Raw genomic sequence first — 21,185 nt, 5'->3', positions numbered from 1 at the left:
TTTATGTACTGAGCATGACGTCACATGGTATGGAATGTCCCTTTGGCCAGTTTGGCTGTGCCCCCTCCCAGCTTCTTGTGCACCTCCAGCCTTCTCAGTCAGTAGAGCATGGGAAGCTGAAAAGTCCTTGGCTAGTGTAAGCATTACCTAGCAACAACTAAAACATCGTTGCTTATCAACTTTGTTCTCATCCTAAATCCAAAACACTGTACCAGCTACTAGAAAGGAAATTAACTCTATCCCTGCCGAAACCAGGACAAGTACATATGGATATACATACTTACACACATATATAATCATGTACTAAAGAAAACCTAATAGTAGTAAAGTTGTTTTTTTTTCTTACCCAGATACAAGACTGGGATGAGACTGCAGTGGTTGGTGAATACGTTCCAGATTTATTTTAGTAATTAACATAAATTTATTTTAATAACATGAGAACGTAGTACAAGGTTACACTTAAAAATCTAGTTATTGCATAAAAATTGAGTCTTCCCATTTCCTTTTCAGGTGTTTTGTTGAGTTTACTTCTTTGAAGAGACATGCTAGCTGCTCTCAAATATTGCAAAGTAATTGTTTCTGATAGGAGGCATAAAGGGAAAATTTTGGCAGTTATATATCAGTAGTATTGATAATATCCAAATATTATTTGGCCATATGGACTGTTTGGTAGGAGCAGCCTGTGAGACCATGTGATTTTTTAAATTTTTTTTTTCTATAAGCTTTCATCTCAGGAGCTGAGAATTTGGATGCTGCTTTATCTAAGAAATAATTTAATTTGGTTACCAGAACTTTCAAAATGAATCATGTAAAAAAAGTATTAAATCAACTGCTTAGATCAGAAGATGCTAAGGACTTTCAATTTAAACCAAACTTTACCCTGATGCACAAAGGCAATCTCCATGAGGAATTTCAAATTTAATTTGAATTTCTGCCACATGAACATTAGGAATACATTTTGAACACCAAAAGCATACGCATTCTCATGTAATTCATGTTTTCTAGCTTATTAACCCTCTCTATATGGTCTCTGCTTTTTTCCCCACTTATTTTGGCAAAAGTCAGGTTTTGAAACATTGTCAGAATCAGTGAATCTTCAAAACTTGGACTTTTACTGGGGATGCTTTAGCATCGCTTTTCACAGCTAATCATGTAATTGTCACTAATGCACTAGCATTAATGTGTGCAATTGTTGTCATAGCATTATGTGTGAATCAAGGCCCTGTAACATCTACTCCTTTTTCAACAGCTCATTTTTCACATGTTGGGTCAATATAAATTGTTTAAAAAGAAATGATCAATTAAGGGGACCTACCCACAACCAGAGCTATTACTGTCAGTAGGTTAAAGTTAATTATACTCTACATTTTTGGCACCATTTGCAGATCAGGCAACATAATTTAAAAAGTAATTAATTGAAAATTACATTTCAACATAATTCTCTTTCCGTTCTCTCTGAAATGTTCTCTTTAATAAGCGAAAACCATATTTCATGGAAGTCTGCTGGAATGAATGATTTTTCTCACCCCCCCCTTACATGCTGTTTTTCAGGATGATGAAAACAGTGGCTTATGTTGAAATATTTTGTACAAATTTAAAAGAAGAAAAAGACCAAAGAGAATGTGATATTTTAAAAGAATTTATGGGTGGAGATTAATTCCAAACACTAGATCATTCCTTGTTCCCATTTATGTGGCCGATGTGGTGGGAAGGAATAAAAGGAGTTGTTATTCTACCCCTCCCTGCCCTGACCCATCCACAATGGCAACTCTTTTGTCAAGAGACTATTAATAAGTTGCTTTTTTGGCGTCTTGTGAGGAGAAAGAAAGAGGAGTGATACAGCTTCTCTTCCTTCCTTCTGCATGTCATCCAGCAGAACTGATTGTTGCATTTACACCAGCTAGAAAAATACGGGAGGCAGTTAGATCTCTTCTATTGCAGTTTGGTGTTAGGGCAGATCTGGAGTCAAAAGCTGTCATTTTTTTCTGACTAAATTATTTGTTCTCTTCAAATGTCTTAATATGGTAGGGGTTAAAATATTACATAGCATAGTTAAAACCTCTGAATAGTTTTCTTTAAAATACCATAAAGGATGCAAAATTTGCTTTACTTGTATATATCCTATTTTTCACTGAGAAACCTTGTTTTGTGTATTCTCAGTATCAGGACATACTGAGTTGTGATGCCTGTACCATGTAGAGTTCTGCGTATGTTGGCACAGAACATACGCATGAATGCATAAATATTCACAATATGCATACTTGGATTTTTCTTGATCTTACATTTCTGTGTACTATCAGTAAAGCAGAAGAGCAAGTTATAAAATTGCACAGCTTAACTGCAGTAGGAGAAAAGAAGTAGTCAAATACTCACAGTACAGTATTTCCTTTTTTTCACTAGTTCCCCACTTCTCCCTCCCGCTCCATGCATCAGTTCTGCTCTGTGAGGTGGAGGAACAAGGGATGAGTTCCTGCAGCTGGCCTGCCTTACCTATAATAACATTCATAGTAGGGACACCGCAGCCTGAAATGCATAATTTAAGGGATATTAACTTCTGCTTACCACAGGGGGGGAAAAAGCTTAATTGGTGTGGGGGATCCAATAGCTGTATGAATGCTTCATGTAAGAAGTAAGAGGACAGTGAAAATTGCTGACAGTGTGTCAAATTGCTGGCTTATAGTTTCTTGTGTGTTCTTGCTTATGATTCCTATGGGTCTTGTGCATGTGATTCCTCAGCTCCCACCAATGCAGATTTTCACTATAAAACAGATAAATTGGCGTTTATTACATGATCAGCTGTGAAAAGCAATGCTAAAGCATCCCCAGTAAAAGTCCAAGTTTTGAAGATTCATTGATTCTGACAATGTTTCAAAACCTGACTTTTGGCAAAATAAGTGGGGAAAAAAGCAGAGACCATATAGAGAGGGTTAATAAGCTAGAAAACATGAATTACATGAGATTGCATACGTTTTTGGTGTTTATAGAGAATAAAAGCACAGGCTAAAGAATTTTCTACAGAATTGAGTTTTTAAATGTATTATGATAGAAAAATAGGAAAACATCTCAGAATGCTTCGTCAAAGCCATTAAGGAGTTTCCCAGGAGCTTTTAGCAGATGGGGAAGAGGGAAATACAATGTTCTGTGGAGGGACTTTCTTTTAGATCTTACCTCAGTTCTTCCACTGAGTGCAGATTATTCCTTATAACTCAAAAAAACCTCCTCTCGTCTGCTCCATCACCATTTTTCTTAATAGCGTCTGGCAGCTGCTGCAAGTAGGTTGCGTTTAGATGCGGTTGAAATCTCTCATGAGTCCAAATCTGAGGTCTGTAGCTCATTTCCAGCCTTCCTCCCCACCCCGTACACGCTTACCCAGTGATGCCTCCTTGGCTGCTGCCAGAATGGAGGAAAAGAATTAAGGAGCAGAGGTGCAGTGGAGACAGAGGTGCTAACAAGTTTGGAAGAAGGATTGATAGTCACTGCTGTTTCCCCCTGTGCCTGCCTGGCTCAGATGTTACCTCCCCACATACTCCAGTCTGTCCATAAATGGCATCGTCTCTCTCTCTCCCTCTCTCTCCAGATTTTTAGTTTAGACAAAATAGGTGCTATATGGTATTACCTTTTGCAGCTGCCACTTTGTATATCCATATAGCTAGTGTTGTTTTAGTTTTATATTCTTATATTTTACAATATCTATAAGACATTGTAACCAAGTTCCTTGAGTAACTTTTTATTATCTTATTCCAAGAATATTATTATGAGGATAACTCTTGGCCTAATTATTTCTGTTTTATCCTGGGTCTTAAAAGGGCTATTTGAGGGAAGGAATTTTCTTCAAAGTAGTGGGAGTTGGCAGAGCAAATCCTAATTGTTTGTGTTTGTAGCTTACTTGTAAAGTGAAGGATGCCATAAGCTTCAGAAAAATTTCCACCGGAACACATTGGTTGGGTATGGGTTCTTTAACAAGACAAATTCGGCTGAAACTGAAAATCTGGACAAATCTGTCGGTATTTTCTTAGTCAGGCATTGCAACAGGAATGTTCTCATAACAAGACAGATTAGTCTGTCTTGTTTCACTGTTATAAAAACTGCTCCTGCTATTCTTAAACATGAGAAAGTAAGAGCGAGTTACTTGCACTGATGGAACTTTTTGTATGTAATCTGTTCATGGCATTAACATTAAAAAAAAGCTGATAAGTGTTTTGGACTAACGCATATTTGCCAAAATTTAATTGTAAAATATATGCAGCACGTGACATGACATATTATAGTCCCAGAGGCACTGAATGACCTCTCTGAACAATCTGTAATTGCTGTTTGCTGCTTCGTTTAATAAATAATACCGTATATAATAGTATGTATACATGAATATTTATTTTTATATATGCAATACATAAATTTGTTCTGTTTCTTTTAGCATAGGCTTAGATCCAGAATGGGTTACTTCCACTCTGAGTGAAGTTAGCACCCAACTCTGGTATGGCAATTTAAAAAAGAAAAGAAATAAAAAAAGTTGTCTCAGCCATTTTCTATAAAATTTACCTAAGCACCTTAAATTCTTCCATGTGTCCAGAAGTACTGCCTTAACAGCTGAAACATTTTGGTATGTGTTTTGATACATCTCCCTGACTAGCCTGATCTCTTAAACATGTTCAGATCACCTCCTCATTCAAAGGACTATTTCAGTAATTTGTTCAGTAACATTTTTACAAGTAAATATTTAATAATTTTGTTGGCATAGACATACAGAAACCTCTTTTTCCCTCAGTGAATCTTGGGCTTTTTCTGATATTTGGATACTCTCTAGAGAAAGAGATACAAGTTTGAATTTCCCCAGGCAAACAAGGGAATTCAGCCAAGGTAACCCCCACTGGGGAGGTGTCTTTACCAGGAGATTTTTTTTTTTTCCAAAAGGTGGGAAAATCTGTCACTTTCTCTGTGCTTTCAGAAGGAAATGGTGGTCTCCATTGCACTTGGTGCACACTGCCTTTTTTTGTTTGTTTGTTTTTCTTTGTGAACATGTATAGTGAGACCTGATAACACAGATTTATGTACCCTCATTGTATTAGATGTGAGGGAAATGATGAAATTTTCAATCCAGTGAAGATTGTAACATTTTTGTTCATGTTCAGAAACAAGTCTGTGGACACCTTAGGAAGCTAAAGTAAAAAACCCAAAGGGTTTATCAAGTATAAGTGCTTTATGGATTAGTAGCACTTGATAGAGTCCTTCAAGATCCCAGTATGAGTAAGGGCATCAATATAACACCGATGTCCAGCTTCAGGGCTCTTTGTTCCTTTTCTGAACTGACCCATGTTGTTCTTGTTGGACTGTAATTAGCTGCTTGGTTTTAGAGTTATGAAATCGATTAAGAGGTTTCTTAGTCTGCACAGTGTTGTGAAGTAAAAGTCATGCCTTATCACAGTGTATTAATGAATGGGGACAGTTAATAAAGGCATAAAAGACACCTTAGGATGCCTTTCTCTGTAAATCTGTTGTGTTATGTAGTTGGGTGCAGTGGGGCAAATCCAGAACCTTTTTTCTGTGGTCAGTCAATCATTTAGAACTCATTATAAACTTTGGTCTGTTTCTTCTTTTTCGGTTTATTGTAGGGATCTTTTTGGGGGGAGCTTACAGGAAAAAGTGGATTAAATTCTTGTTGGCATTTTAGTGCTGGGATTAATTTTGAAATTTTATGGATGGTTAATTAAATGTTATGGATTTTCCCTGACAATTTATCATGTAAAAAAAGATGCGTATTTTTAATTTTCCTCTGCATTGAGTCATAGTGAGTCCAGTTTCATGTTTGCTTTCAGAAAACCTAAAAAATATTAATGGTTGACTCATTCTATTTGCTAAAAAGAATTTAAAAGCTAAAACTGTGCAGTTTTGTTTCTGCCTTCTGTCCTTTCTCCTTTCCTTTTCTCCAAGGTGCGTATATATCTTTTTTTTTTGACTTTCAGGTAATTGGAAACATTGATAAAATCTGTAAATGGGAAATGATAATAATAAGAACTGCTTCTAAAAATAGTAGTAAAATTAATTTTATATGGATGTTATGGTTTAAATTAGCTGAAACTCGATGGTGTTTTTGAATGTGTACTTCTCTGGGTTTATATAAAAATGTTTCATTACCAAATGAAGTTTTATTACCCAATAATAAAGAAGGTTATAAAGATTTATAAAGCCTTATTTTGTAAAGTTTATTTTTGTAAGACATAAGAAAAGGAGCTCCAGTAAACTCGGTGAATCAATTGTTCAGCATATAAAAAGAGGAATCCAGTTATATATGATTAATATAAAAACATCTACCTTTCTGTGACCTACAGGCAAGGCTTTTGGTACCATTTTTATTTGAATCAAAGCTAAAACAGTACAGATTTTTATTCCTCCCCCCTCCCCCCCCAAAGATTTAGGCCAAATAATTTGAAAGTTCTTTCATGTTCCTCTGAATAACTATTGACTGCTTCAACTATGTCCTTACATATCTCCCTGTTATGTTGGATATTTTCCTGAGATCCCTAAACTTGTGATCATAATCTCCCTATGCCCTGATAGTCTCTTGTGAAATGTAATGAATTAATTCATGTGCCAGGTTAATTGTAGTCAGTTTGGTACATCCTCTCATGTTCTCATCCCCTCACTTAGGAAACGTCATGGAAAATGCCTTCTGAAATGCTAAATCCTTCTTTCTCCGGTTCATTTGAATTCAACAGAAATTTCCAGAAGCTCCAGTTGAAAATTAAGCAACTAACCTGCATGCTTAAGAAAACAACATCCACCATTCTGGCTTATATATTATTCTGGTATTATTGATCTGAACTGTTTAATTAATGCTTGCAAATTCATTAACAGAAATAAATTATTTTCAAACCATACCAAAATCTATTAAACTTTTCATCTGAGAAATTCTGATATGACAGTGAGATTTAAAAGGAAGATATTGTGGTTTACATAGAAGAGTGAGCATGATCCATGTTAGTGTGGAAAATTGATGTCCTCTGCTTTCCTCTTTTTCTCTTTTGGTTACGAAAACATTGTGTGCTTCCTTGGAAAAGTAGCTGGGGTTGGGGGGAAATGCTAGTAATTAGAGCAAGGGTAGTTACTTACTGAAGCATTTTCATATTTTTGAAGGGTAAAGTTCCATGAGGAAAAAAGAAAAATACTGTATAATTGCAGAATAGAGAAATGCTCATAATATTGTGTGTTCTTTTCTCTTCTGTGAAAGTTATTTTAAATTAAGCTGAGCAAATGTTTTGCATCTTTAAGTGTTCTGTTCTAAATGAACCATGCTCAATACTAAAACCTCTACTTGGTGGTAATACTCTAACACCTTTAAGTCTTCTACAGTGGTCCTCACAGGATTTCTTTTAAGAAATTATTCAATTTTTCTACAGTTATGTAATGGCTTATATATATTACAATGAGAGAGAGATGATAGAGAAAACACGGAAAGTAATTTAAAGTGAGCCTTTTTTGAAAGTTCACCCCTTTTTCATTGGAAAGCTAGATGGATAATCTAAACTACTCCTAGATCTGCTGTAGTCTAGCTCAGTTCTGTTATTTACTGTATATACATTTACAAAAACAAATTTCCAGAAATGACTGCATTACTTTAGAGCTCGGTTCTAATAGGATAATCTACACCAAGTATGTTAGGTCCTCTTGAAAATGTTTTTTACTTTTGTGGGTTTTTTCATATAGGCAAAAACTAATCACAGGGCTCTACACAGATCTCTTTTAGGCAGGACTGTTGTTGCACATTCCTTTGATACAGCATGTGGTTTCGCATCAGTATTTTGGGCTATTATAAACATTTCTGATGTGTATTCAAGTCACTTACCAGCTCCTAACTAACTTTCAGCATCATCTGAAAACTGTTGGATGTGCAACGTCTGAACTCTAGTTGTATGAATGCTGCTGCTTCCCTGGGGAAATACAAGTCACAGATCATGTTAGAACAGAGGATAAAGCATTTTCAGCTGAAGAAATCTGACTATAGAACAACCACCTGCTTGCTTTTTTCCTTTGCTGAGCACCCTATTCAGTGGCAGTCAGGGTGTCAAATATAATAAATGGACACGGCAGCCAAGTCGTGTTACTTTGATGTCTGTTGTCTTTCCTGGCCAGAAAATATAAGGCAGTTTGGAACACTTGCTTTGGAGGACACTGGGGTGAATGATAATCTGACCATCTTTAGAAAATATTGAAAAGTTTGAACGTCTTTGAGAAAGTGAGTCTTCAGGAAGAAAGAAACGCATAATTTTAACCTTATTTGTTAATCCAAATCTCTAGCCAGGCATAATTCTAAGCCCATAAATGGAAAAAATGTAGCATTAGGGATTTAGTTGTGGGCAGCTTGGTGGACCAATGTCACTCAGGCAGCAGTTTAAAAATCTAAGATAGCTGTAAACTCAAGGAATATTTTTAGCAGTATTTACATAAAATCCACAGACAAGGTAAATAAAAAAAAAAAAAGCTTTATGTGATACAGACATATTTTGCATGTCCATCCATAAACCTTAACTTAATTGGGATTATAATTTGTTTTTCTGTTTTCCTTTTTCACTTGGTTATTCCTCTTTGTATGTAATTTAGTGAAATAGCTAAGACACATTTCATTAATGAACAATCTAACAAAGCAATTTCACATTGTTAAAGTCAGTTGATTTAGTGATTAATGTATTTGTTATGCTTGCAGATAAAAAGTCCATTTATATAGTGTAAACTAATGACCGATTTGCTTGGATGCTGATACAAATCTTTTTGCCATTGTGGTTTCATGGTTTATAAATAGTGAATTAAATGTCAGTGACTTTATTATTGTGGAAAAACATAAAGTTTGTAGCATGAGTGAAACAGTGTATGATTTGCCAAAGTAGAAGAGAGTGGCTGAAACTCTATGATCAGACAATGATAATGAGTCCATGTCCAAGTTATTTCCATTTTACGCCAAGCTTGAGCCTTGTGGAGGCCAGTTCTTTTCAGTCTCTGCTATTTTTGTGTTCAGTAGGTAAGAGTTTTATTGGTTTCACTGAACTTCTTTCTCAAATTAGGTGTTCTGGATTAGAAGCTCAGCATAGATACCTTCTAGCCAAGTTTGCATTCCTAATAATAATGACTTGCACAAGATCAGTCAAATTTTGCAGTCTGCATTGTTGGTCCCTTGTAAGGACAGTGATACACATTTAAAACATTACCTCGGGGCAGTTAGGTCTTGGCCTTAATGGGAAACACCTTAGTTCATGAGGACATAAAATTTCTACATCTCATAAATAAATAAATAAAAAGGCGGGGGAGAGAAATCCCTGCTCCAAAGTGTTGACATTATATTAAAGTCATTATAAAAGTTTTTTATACTGTGATTCAGATTCCAAAGTCACTGAGGCACTTTGAAAATTTAGTCTCAATTTTCTTTTTCTGGCATGGTTTCAAGCTGATTTCTTGCAAGTCTTTTCCCTCCTAATGCTGCATGCACTGTGCTGAACTAAAGGAGTTGCACTAGAGTTTTCTGTGGAGAAATGGAGTCTTCCTGAAAGGCATGGGAAATTTCTCCAAGTCGATTTTGTGGTATAATGTGGCTTTATCCCTTAATTATTTAATGATGAAAAGTTGCTGTCCTGTTTGATCTAGAAACAAAGACAGCAATGCTATGTTTTACAGATTAATGATTGATAAGCTGTTTTAAAATCACATACGTAACTGAGTAGCATCATTGATAAGTATGCAGTTGTGTCACAGTTATTTCTGAGCTAAAACTGAAGTTGTCTTAAGGTCTCTCGATATGTTTCAGGACACCTTTATCTATAGTGGTTCTATATTAGTAGGATAAAATAGGATCATAATGCTTTACATTGCTGTGACCTCGTCACAGTCTACACCTTCCTCGAGGGGGGCAGCAAAGGGGAAGGTGCTGATCTCCTTTCTCTGGTGACCAGTGACAGGACACAAGCAAATGGAATGAAGCTGCATCAGGCGAAGTTCAGATTAGACATTAGGAAAGGGTTCTTCACTGAGAGGGTGGTCGGTCACTGGAACAGGCTCCCCAGGGAAGTGGTCAAGGCACCAAGCCTGTCAGAGTTCAAGGAGTGTCTGGATGATGCTCTTAGTCATATGGTTTAGTTTTGGGTAGTCCTGCAAGGAGCAGGGAGTTGGACTCGATGATGCTTATGGGTCCCTTCCAACTTGAGATATTCTATGATTCATTTTGTTACTTAAAACAGACAATGCTGTTTTACCAGGAGAAATCATAGATGAATTTCATTAATCAGCTCTTACCTTGCTGGCAAAAGCAAAACCAAATTAAACTAAATGACAAATGTTTCAAATCAACAACTTTTTTCCCCCTGTAACTAATGTTGCATGTCTCAGCACTCTCATTTGACTATTAGAACACATTTAAGACAGGATGATTAGTTTCTCTTTGACAAATACCAGCAAAATGTGTTGCCACCTAGGAAAAGACAGGAGGCCTTCAATTCCCTGAATTAGGCATCCAAAAAGCCCCTGCTTGTTGTCTGCCTAATTATGGGAAAAGGTAAGACTTGCTAGGTACATCCCTGTGAGCTCCATAGGTACCTTTGGTTGCAGTTTTGTATGTGCTGTTAAGCCGTATTCTAATCAAGAAACTAGAGAGCATGTAACTTAGTTTTGGGTCCTGACACAAGTGCTCTGAATTTACTCTGGGCTGTCTTACACTGTGCTCTGGGCTATTGTAGCAATACTGTGAGTTTTCAAAGTAATACTTCATTCAATAATCAGTCACTTTGAAGACGAGGTATGCCAGGCTATATCTTCAGAAATCAGTATTTTCAAAGGCAGTCTAGTTTTTGTTAACAGAATATTATTTGATGGATTAGTATGAAAATTTTTGCAAAACGAACAATTCAAAATACTTTTTTCTTTCTTTTTTTTTTTTCCTTCCCTTCACTCTAGACAATTGATTTAGAGGGGTTCAAGCTCTTCATGAAGACTTTTCTGGAGGCAGAGTTACCAGATGATTTCGTTGAGCATCTTTTTACATCATTTAGCAACAAAATCTCTCACTGCAGTCCGTTAATAAAAAACAAACCGCAGCACCTTTCTGGAGGTAAGTAATACAATCACAGTAATAAAAGAGCTGAAGGTTCCCTCCCCCTGCTATTTTACTTCTAATAGCTATAAACATATGGAATTCTAAACTATATGTATTTCTTTTTTTGTTCTGATATTTGTGAAATTGGAGAAACTAATTCAATCATGAACAAGAAATACTATGAAAAGAAATGGAAACTAAATGGTTTCATCTTTTTAATTCACAATAATGATGCAGCTGAGACACCAAGTGGACAGGCTTTGTCACGTTAATGCTAATCAGATTGCTATGGTTACATGATCTTGCTGCCTGCTCTACTGTATAAACACTTAGAAACCTTCAGAGCTTCATGCAGGAGGCTCCTGCTGGTGCTCTATAGTTTCTGTGCCCAGTTACTGCTGCTGCTCTTAATTGTCTAGGTGTGGTAATTGTCTAGGTATGTAGGATTAGTAATCCTACATACTTATAAGCTACTGATGTTTTAAATAACCTATAAGTGTTAGCAGTAGTTCTTTTCCCAATGTAAGGATCTTCTTTAATGGAGTTTGAAATTTTCGTGCTAAACTGAACATTTTTATTAAAAGTGATTTTGAGTTCAGAGGACATAATGTTAAAATACTGTTATAAATATATAACATAGTGTTAAAAACTATCAACTTACAAAATTTTCTAAAACTTCTAAAGAAAATTTGCAGAACAAATTTAAGGTTACCTTCCTAACTTGAAATATTTGGTTTAGCACTTTATCAATTTGGGAACTCTATCAAAATCCAGTAGCTAAAAGCAGAAGTTAGACTAATTTAATGAAATGAATTGCATGTTTTGAACAGCTGGGATAATCAAATGCTTAGAGCAAGTTACCCAGCGGTTTGATGGGTACTTAAATGCTTGAATTCTTTATTTGAAGATTAGGTGTCTTCAAATTGCAACTTATCCAGAAGTTGTGAATTTGGTACAAGTGCTACTAGCTGAAATGTTAGCTTTTCTTGCAGATACCAAGCACTAGATTTGCAAAGATGCCTCAGTGTACAATGCTAATTATAGGCTTTCAGGTATCACCCATTGAGTCTGACCTGTTTTTTCTTTTTAGTGCATGCCGTTCCCAGCTGTTAAATAGATGGGTTTCAGTAATTTTTCTTTATTTAAGTTTGCAGTACCTGTTATTTCCATTTTTTAGCTTTACGTTTCCTGGCAAAACCCAACAAACAAACAAACCAACCAAAAAAAAGTATTACTTTATCGTCTTCTATTATATTATAATGTATTTATATAATGGTCATTAACTGTAATTAGACTTAACCAAATAAACTTTTTCCTGCTAGCAAAGCTTGCTTACCACATCAAGGGTATGGTTCTTCATAGAATTTTTTTTTTTTCATTTGAATTGAATTCTTCACATATCTTTTTTTATCCGTTCTAATCAGAACTGCCATGGACACATCTCCTTCCACAAGTATCTGCTGTGTAGACAGTACGTTTCCAACTTCTTGGGCTTTTGTTGTTAGTTATCTAGAGTGGTTCCATGTGCAGAGCAGTAGGCTTAGTAGGCTATGGTATAATCATCAGTTGTGTGGCGTATTCAAAACCTTCTGTTGCTAATTACAGCTCTGATAATGATTTACTCATGGGTTCGGGCAAGTCATTTAGACCAGTGATTCAGTTCCTTGCCCTTGAAGATGCTTTGCAACAGAATCTGTAAGGACATGTCTAAATGTATTCTTTATTGTATGCTGCAGGGTATATTTTGGATGTCATAAATTTTAAGCATTGCATTTTTTTCAACTGAATATAGATTCTGTTCCTATAAAGTCTCAGCAGCACAATTTCATTTCCACTTTCATTACTTTTAATTTTTTATTGAAGTTTTCGTCACATTTTCATCAATGAGTAGCGTCAGCAATAAACATGCACTGTACCAGCCACCAAAATTTGTAATCTTTTACACTTAACACTTTTTGCCTGATAACTCTAATAGCAGCTGCCATTTAGCGGTGCGTATTGATTTATTATGCTGTGTTTTTACATATGGTATCTGACTACTGTTATTTCAAAAAATCATCTTTTATTATTCATGTGGTATTTGTATGGTTTTGACACTTCATATGTAGAATTCATGAGATTTAAACTAGTTGTGACATCTTTATAATTTGTAGCATTTAAAGGGAAAAAGTGTGCATTGGTACATTTTGATGTGCAAATGAAAATTACGGAAACATTTGTTTTAGGATATCTAGTAATTTTTAAATGTTAGCAATAGTGGAAAAAACTGACCATACTGGGAAATAAATTTGTCAGAAACATTTGACATTCTTCTGGAAAATCGAAAGGTACACAAGAGCTAGAGAAGATCACAAGGAAAGTAGCAGGGTTCATAAATCTCTCTGGCACGTATCTGTTTTTTACTTAGTGTCTCTTGGTCCACTCATGTCTGTTTATAAATTGTCTTTTCAGTTAAGGTGTCTGAAGAGAGATGGAAACAGATGCCAGGTAAGCAGCAGCACTGTAAGTCATCTGTAATTCAGCACATTGCAGCCACCCGTCTCCTACCTCTGCTGCAGAAGTAATACTTTAACCTGTACCTTGCAGCTGATGCTAAGCTAAAAGAGACCTTAAAATTTGTATGCCTTTTCATTTGGATTTCAGGACTATACATTTTTGAGATGAGTTAGCCCAACTTTTATAATACTTTTTATTCTGTGCATAAGATTCATGTAAGACTGGAATGTGAACTATTTGTGTAAATTGTGTGATTAAAGCTAGCATCTTAGTTGATTAACATTTTATAATGTCTTAATTTTAAGGGCACTTAACCGACACGCAAGCTCATTTAGTAGAACATTGCCCTATTAAATCTTTTTATTCATTTAAATATCTACTTTCAGTGTTTATTATCTGCCTGAAACCATAAACATGAACTTGATTCTAAGATATATTTTCTACATGCCAATTTGCTCTTATTTACTGAAATTATTTTTTTTTTAACATGTACCTCAGTAGACCTTTGAAAATGTCTTCAGTTTGTAACAAAGTTTTACAAGATAAAAATAGGGGGGGAAAAAACCCACCAGAACTGTTTCCATTTGCTACAGTAATTAACTTGTTCAAGACAAATGGATGAGAGAAATTATGTATGCAGGTTATGTGTGCAGTGATGAATCTGTTCTGAATTAGTCATAGAAAATATTTAAGAACAGTAAATCCTTTTGTAAAGCTTCATCTTTAACATCACTAAAGTCAGTGAGAAATGTAACAAGCTTGTAAAGAAAGTTTTATTACTGCTTTCTCTGTGTTCTCCTGTCCTTCCCCTTTTTTCCTTATTTATTGGTCCTGCAGATTCCAGTAATATCATCAGGACCAGTCATATTAATGTTCTCTTGAAACAAAAAGTTTGGCAGTGTTGAAACTTGTATTCCAAGTGGTACACTGGAACTGCTCTTGATCACAATCTTTGAGCAATTATGACTATTATTTAAATTCTGTGCTTATTTTCATAGTATTCTGTGGCCGAGGCTTCCGTGTTTTAAATATGTGTTGCTCTGACACACATCTGGCTGTGGTTTTGGGAAGACTACTCACTTCGGTATTATCAGAGTTTTCTTTGACACTAAAACATCTTCAATTAGTGTAGCTGGTGTCAATCTATAAGTTAGATGAAGCTACTACAAGCACGAAGAAGTGGATGCAGCGTTGGGCAGGGATTGTTTTAATACTTAAATTAACATGTAATGTAGTAGAATAAAAATATTCACCAAATTTTTTTGTAGCCAAATGACATCAGATCAACACAAATGAAAAAAGCGTTATGCCATTCCCATAATTGATTTTTTTTTCCCCAATAGTTTGCTTTATCCATATAATATTTTAAAACCTCACTATCATTTTAATTCTGCCTTTGCTGGATAAACTATGAACATGAATTGTTTAAAACGTCACACTTCTATTTAAATTAAGTCATCTGAGATTCACATAAAACAAAGATGTATGTATGCAAGACTTATGTTTTCATTTTCTGCTTATATTATATGTTAAGAGTAACAAAGGCTATGTGTTATTTCCAGGTCTGAGACTTAACAAAGGTACCTCTGCATCCCGACCTCCTACTCCTGCCAACTTAAATTCACCAGACAAGATCCAGCTGAAAGATATTGTTTGCTATTTGTCACTGCTAGAAAGAGGAAGACCTGAAGACAAGCTAGAATGTATGTTCTTCTTTTTAAAGTTAATTTTATATATTTATTTCAATGTCATCAAAAAATCTGTTTCTAAATTTTCTGAGTTTGAGACTCAGTTTTGAGTAGCTGCATTACAAAAATAGGGTTCTAGGTGACCATTATTGCAGAAGTGATCTTTTATTCTAGTTAATAGTATAATTTGATGAGATTTTAACTAAATTCTTTCTATCTTGCACATGCTAAGATGGGGAGTAAAGATCATACATTCTGCAGTTAAAATCCTTTCTATACTGTCGTCTCTTGATTAGTATCGGATCTGAGAAAAACAAATGAAAAATACTGAGGATGCTTAAAGATTTATAGAAGTGGTGAATAATCTGTAGAAAACAAGCTAATTCAAACGAAGAATCATTGTTTAATATAGGCCGTGGGCTCTATAATATTAGTGAATACAGAAAAGCCAAGAATGATCCAAGTCTGGATCACTGTTGGGAGTGAGTGTTTGACACTGGAAGTTAGAAATTACTTGACTTTTTTAATTAGAGGCTTGATTCATTAAAGCGCAATACCTCTACCTGTTCAGAAAATAACTGAGAGTTTGATCTGCGGATCAGAGGAAAAAAAAGAAACAAACAGTGTGTTTCCCCATTATGGAATTTTAGAAGCCAGTTTTCCAGATAGATAAACAGTCAATCCAATCATATAGTCCTTACTGAGACCAAATATACTTTGATATACATAGCTGGTCTGTCTATAAAAGAACTGTGGGATCAGGCTCTAATACTGTATGGAAAGTAAATACTCAATATGATAGGAAATGCAAACAGTAGGCTGCTTCTGCTGGAGTGAGGAATTCATTACAAGGTTACATGACTGCATATTGTTGAAATATCTTGATGTTTCGTTGCCTGTAGTTAGCTTACAATGACTACTTTGTACTGTAAGATCAGCAATACCTTTGCCTCAGTAAACATTATAAGGAGCCATCCCCAAATTTGGTAATACCAGTTTGGTATCATATGATTAGAATATGAGGATGTATGTGTGAATGTGCATTCAGAACACAAGCATAGGAAAACTAAGATCCTAGGGTTGAATTCAACTTACAATGTAATAGCTGTTTCATGGTAGCAAGCTATGCAAGCCTTATCAGAGCTCTGAAGAGCTCTATGCACAAACCGTAGCACAAAATGGAGATCGGTTGCCTCCCCTGGTGTCAGGAATTGGTACAAGGAAAAGGGGGAGAGACAGAGGAGCAGGTGATGATTTTAGTGTAGGGGATGTTCCGTGAACTTCCCGCAACAGGAACTGCATAGGCAAAAGACTATGAATGATCTGTATGATTTAGGAGCGAGAGAGCCTGATCTAATAAATGTATGGTACTTACATGTTTTGTACATTCAAGATCATTTGCATTTACTACATATAATTAAGGACACGGTTATTATATAGGTTTATTTTCTACTTTGTCAAACAGAGTTGAAATATACCATGTATTGTCACTTTTTAGTGTCTAAATTTTGGCTTATACTGTGCCATTAGTACGCAGAATTCCCTATTGATTTTAGTTGAATTATCCTTATAAATTAATGCTATAATTTAACCCTTTGTCTGAAATAATTTTATAGCAGTAGGTCCTGTGGCTGTTAGGTAAATTATAAGTTAGTAGCAGTGGAGTGAAAAAAGAAAGGATGGCTTATTCCAGAGTTGCCAACATTAATATTAATACTAATCTCAAATCATGATTTATTTTTTTTCTGTTGACAAAAAATGGAAGCACTCTGAATCATAGCTGAGTGTTTGGAAACTTGATTCATGACAAGCAGAACATGGAAGTGGTGCTTTCATTTAAAATCTGATATAAGCTGGAGGATTTTTTAAGATAAAGTACACGAAGAAGAAATAAAGTTTAGGTTTTGGATCTATACGATCTATGGATTTTCATAGATTTCGAAATATTCCACCAGATAAATGGATTCTCTAACCTATTAACAGTGTATTTCTAGAGGTCTTAAGCACTGCGAACCTCACCTGTTTGACATGCTCAGCATATTTATTATTCATAAACTATATAGGGCCTGAATATAAAGAATATCCCAAACTTTCATAGCAGAGATGAGATACATTGGAAGAATTTAAGTTCTCTTTCTAAGGTCACACTGCAAATAGTTGAAGGTGTATATTGTTAAGTACCTTCATGCTCTGCAGCTCAACCTGTAGACTTGATCCATACAAACCATTTTCTGCTCTCCATGTTGTTTTCATGTGTACCAAGCTTTGCTTGCTGGTGTCCACACTGTGATTCTTGAACGTGTAAGAAAGACCCCTTGTAAATATGCAGGGTACTTCCTAAGAACTGAGCAGTGGTGTTTCATACCTCAACTTTTCATCCTTTAATGACCCCAACAGCAGAAGTTATTTTAGCTCTCAATTACATGAGGCTTTATCAGCACAACCCATTCCTCAATTTGTATGTATTTTTTATCAGTATAACCATGGATGCCAGACATGTATCTGTTGTGAAACTGTTTAGAGAAATGCCAGGAGGCAGTATGAAGGGCATTAGACGTAAATGGTGTGGAGGAAGCATACGACCTCCACAGGTGCCATAGCTTTACAAACATAATATGCTTACAAATGCTCAAACTTTTCTCCGCTATTATGAACAGAAACTCCAAGAATTATGAACTGTGGGGTTTTTTGCCAGTTTCTCTTATCAAGACTCTCTCCAGGTTATTCTGTTTCTGTTCTTTCCATACCAACAGAAGCTTCGAGAATGCCACACTGTTCTTTTGTATTTTTGCAGTAATATGATTAGTTATAGTCTGTCTTTTTGCTGTGCTATGCAGTTCTTGGACACTCAGGCTTCTGTGGAAAGTGACAAGCCTTACAGTTTTCACAGTACATGCGCTGGTGAAAATAGAAAGTGCATTCAGCACCTGTTTGTGCATGTGCTTTTGAGAATGAATTCCCCAATTTCTTCTCAAAAGAACATAATTTTGAACTTTTGGCATTTCTGGGATGCCACCTTCTGTCATATGCAAGATTAGAAGTCCAGAGGTTGCAGGTGAAAGTATAGCAATGCAGCAACTGATCTTATCTTGGTAATTTGATTTTAATCCGTTTTTAATTACTTACAAAAGGCATGCAGTCTAGTAATAGAAATCGAGTGGCCAGTCAGTGCTGTCCGGTAAGGGGGTGAGAAAAGATTGACTTGGGCTCTGTAGTTTGCATCAGAACTCTTGTTCAGTTGTTTTTACCAGTTTTGTTGTTGGTTTTTCTCCTAGAGTGCGTAAATCAGCAAGAACATGAATATTTAGCAGAGTATGAATAGAAAAGAGATTGCATGCCACACCAGTAGCATAGTTTTTTCAGAGTCTAGCGAAAAGCACAGACTGAGCCTTTTCACTACCCAATACATATGTAATCGGAGAGACTTTGTTTGCTACAAAGGTGAAACAGTTATAATTATGCTAATACATGTTTTAAAATGACTGATTAGACCTACTGATTCATGTTAAAGGAACAAAAAGTTGTAAGCACTACTTCTCTGGAGTGGGTAAAGATCAGGGAGATGCTAAAACTTGCTTTCATGATAACTGTAGAACATTCTTTTAACCAGTGCATTACAATCACAGAGGAGGAGGAAGGAGAACCAAGTGATTTGAACCTTATCACTGAGTGATTCAGTGATTCATCCCTATGGAAACTGTGAATGCTTAATGGTACCTTTGCCAGATAATATTAGCTGTCATGCTCTGACCAGCTTTGGTAGAAGGCGTACTAGCAGGGACAGTACCAATCTCTGCTGGCTTTTAGCATTAACTGTTATTTTACACTGAAACATTTCTGCTATGTAATTCACAGGCAAAGAAACATATTTGTGTAGGTTTTCTTAGCCTATAACTAATGAATAATGGACCTTTGTAGCTTGAAACAATGTACTACAGTAAATCTCTTCAATCTTATGTTACAGCTCTTAAGATCAGTGCGATGTAGTAGCAAAAATTGCTGACGTGGTAGAGAGGTATAGTACTTACCTTTTTTCCCCACAGTTAGGTGAACAACTTGGGAATAAGATGGGGGATATAAGGGAAGCAAACCAATCCATATAACAGTTAAATATGTTTTGCTGTAAGACAAAAATAATCAAATTCTTTCTGAACTTTACTTTCTAATTGCGAAGAATTTCCTCTCACTTCTCATTATATTGGTTTTTGCTCTCAGTCAAGGCATTACAGTGTCCTGGAACCAGCTGTACACGGGCTCTCTTCTTACTCCTTAGAAAATAGATCTAGGGGGAAAAAATGAGCACTTTTGAAGGGGATGTTGTTTAGATTTCAGAGCTCTGACTAACTGTCCCAGAAAGTAGAGACAAAGAGTAAAGTGGTATTAGGCTTTTGGTTTTCATCCTTAGCCTTTTAACATTATTCCTACCAAAGCTTCAGGCTTCTTTCTGCTCTGCAATCTGATGCAGTATATGATCAGCTGAGTAAGCTGCTTTGAAATACCTTGGTAATGGTGGACATACCCGCTCTTGTGGCTGGAATCAAGTAACGATACAAACTTGAAAGTATATATTCTTTCTGGATATTGTCAAAATGCAGCTATTCTTGTCTGGGTAGCTCCCCAGAATGTTGGGAATACATTTTCAAATTGATGAAGCAAGTCTGGTCCTGGGACGAGTCATGCTGGCAGTCTGTGAGGAATGTTCATTGTTGGATTTGGCTGATTAGATACTTCAAATAATAATCCTCTGTTTCATGTAGTTGGTCAGAAAGCATTTCTAAAGCAGTATCACTATTGAATAGTGGTAGCTGCAACCAAGGGAGTAGGGTAGCATTGTAACTTAAGCAGGCTTATCAACATTTGCCTGACCAGTTGTGTGTTATCCTATGTTTGGTGAGATGACAGAGAAGGTCCTTTTGGTGGTACTCACCATGAACACAGATTGTCTCTAGGAGGAACCAGAATTAAGTTCACAGACCAAATTAGCTGTTGGAGTGATTATGTGGAAGAGGTGCAATTGCACTGTCCTGCTCATATGTCTCATTGGAAGCACTGCGGCAGGGTAGTCGCTGAGTGAACCTCTCACATAATTCAAAGTGTTTGGTGGGTCTACAGTTAGTGAGATCGTTAAAGGAAAATGTTAATGTCTGTCCTGTCTTTGAAACTCAGGCTTGGTTGTTTTGTGTTTTGGGGTTGGTTTTTGTTTCTCAGGCTTGGTTGTTTTGTGTTTTGGGGTAGGTTTTTGGGGTTTTTTTATGAAATAATATTGTTACTGAGTTTCCTTCTCTTTTTGTTTCCTTTTTAGTTATGTTTCGCTTATATGATACAGATGGGAATGGACACCTGGATAGTTCGGTAATGTTATTTATGTGTATTAATGCATTGTGAGAGTATGTCATAAGGGCATACCTATACAAAACTACATTAATCCAAATCAAGTTTGTATTTATCCTGAATTAATAGAAGCAGTATAAACTATAGTTGATAAAAAGTCACCCATTTTGAAAGTAACTCTTGAGTTTTCTTTGCCATTAAGCTGCTGCTTCTACAGCTGTATAAATTTTCAAATGCTGACGCTGCTATCGTGGAGTCCTATTCTATAGTCTTCTGATTTTTAATAATATTACTGTAGGGGACACATTAATATGATTCCTAAAATTCTAGTATGCTGCTGGGAGATGTGTATGAAAGCACCATTTATAAAGATTTCATTAAAAGGGAAAAGTGTGAGGGTCACACAGTGGATGTATGTGGACAGATGTCAGAACTTCCATGTTGTTATTAAGAAAGGAGGAACAGTATTAAAGACCAAATTTTGAGGGCTAGCCCAACCAAATGTTTGAAGGAAAATTAGAAATATAGCAATCATTTAAAAACTATTTTTTTTCTGTTAGCTAACAGAAGTATTTTATTGGCAGCTTGCTTTTTTCTTT

General features: G+C 35.8%; 1 protein-coding gene across 1 annotated transcript in view; it reads left to right on the top strand.

Moving 5' to 3' along the window:
* DGKB (diacylglycerol kinase beta) overlaps nucleotides 1-21,185 on the top strand; it is a 331,298-nt gene that overhangs the window by 43,044 nt on the left and 267,069 nt on the right. Inside the window, exons 4-6 of the mRNA XM_009281041.1 lie at nucleotides 10,933-11,086; nucleotides 15,130-15,270; nucleotides 20,558-20,607. Coding sequence (XP_009279316.1) covers nucleotides 10,933-11,086; nucleotides 15,130-15,270; nucleotides 20,558-20,607 — 345 coding nt within the window. The remainder of the gene's footprint in view (nucleotides 1-10,932; nucleotides 11,087-15,129; nucleotides 15,271-20,557; nucleotides 20,608-21,185) is intronic.

Source organism: Aptenodytes forsteri, unplaced genomic scaffold (assembly GCF_000699145.1).
Source record: "Aptenodytes forsteri isolate BGI_AS27 unplaced genomic scaffold, ASM69914v1 Scaffold292, whole genome shotgun sequence".
In the NCBI taxonomy this organism is placed as follows: domain Eukaryota; kingdom Metazoa; phylum Chordata; class Aves; order Sphenisciformes; family Spheniscidae; genus Aptenodytes; species Aptenodytes forsteri.
Note: the sequence above shows the minus strand (reverse complement) of the source record. Positions and strands in the feature narration are given on the sequence as shown.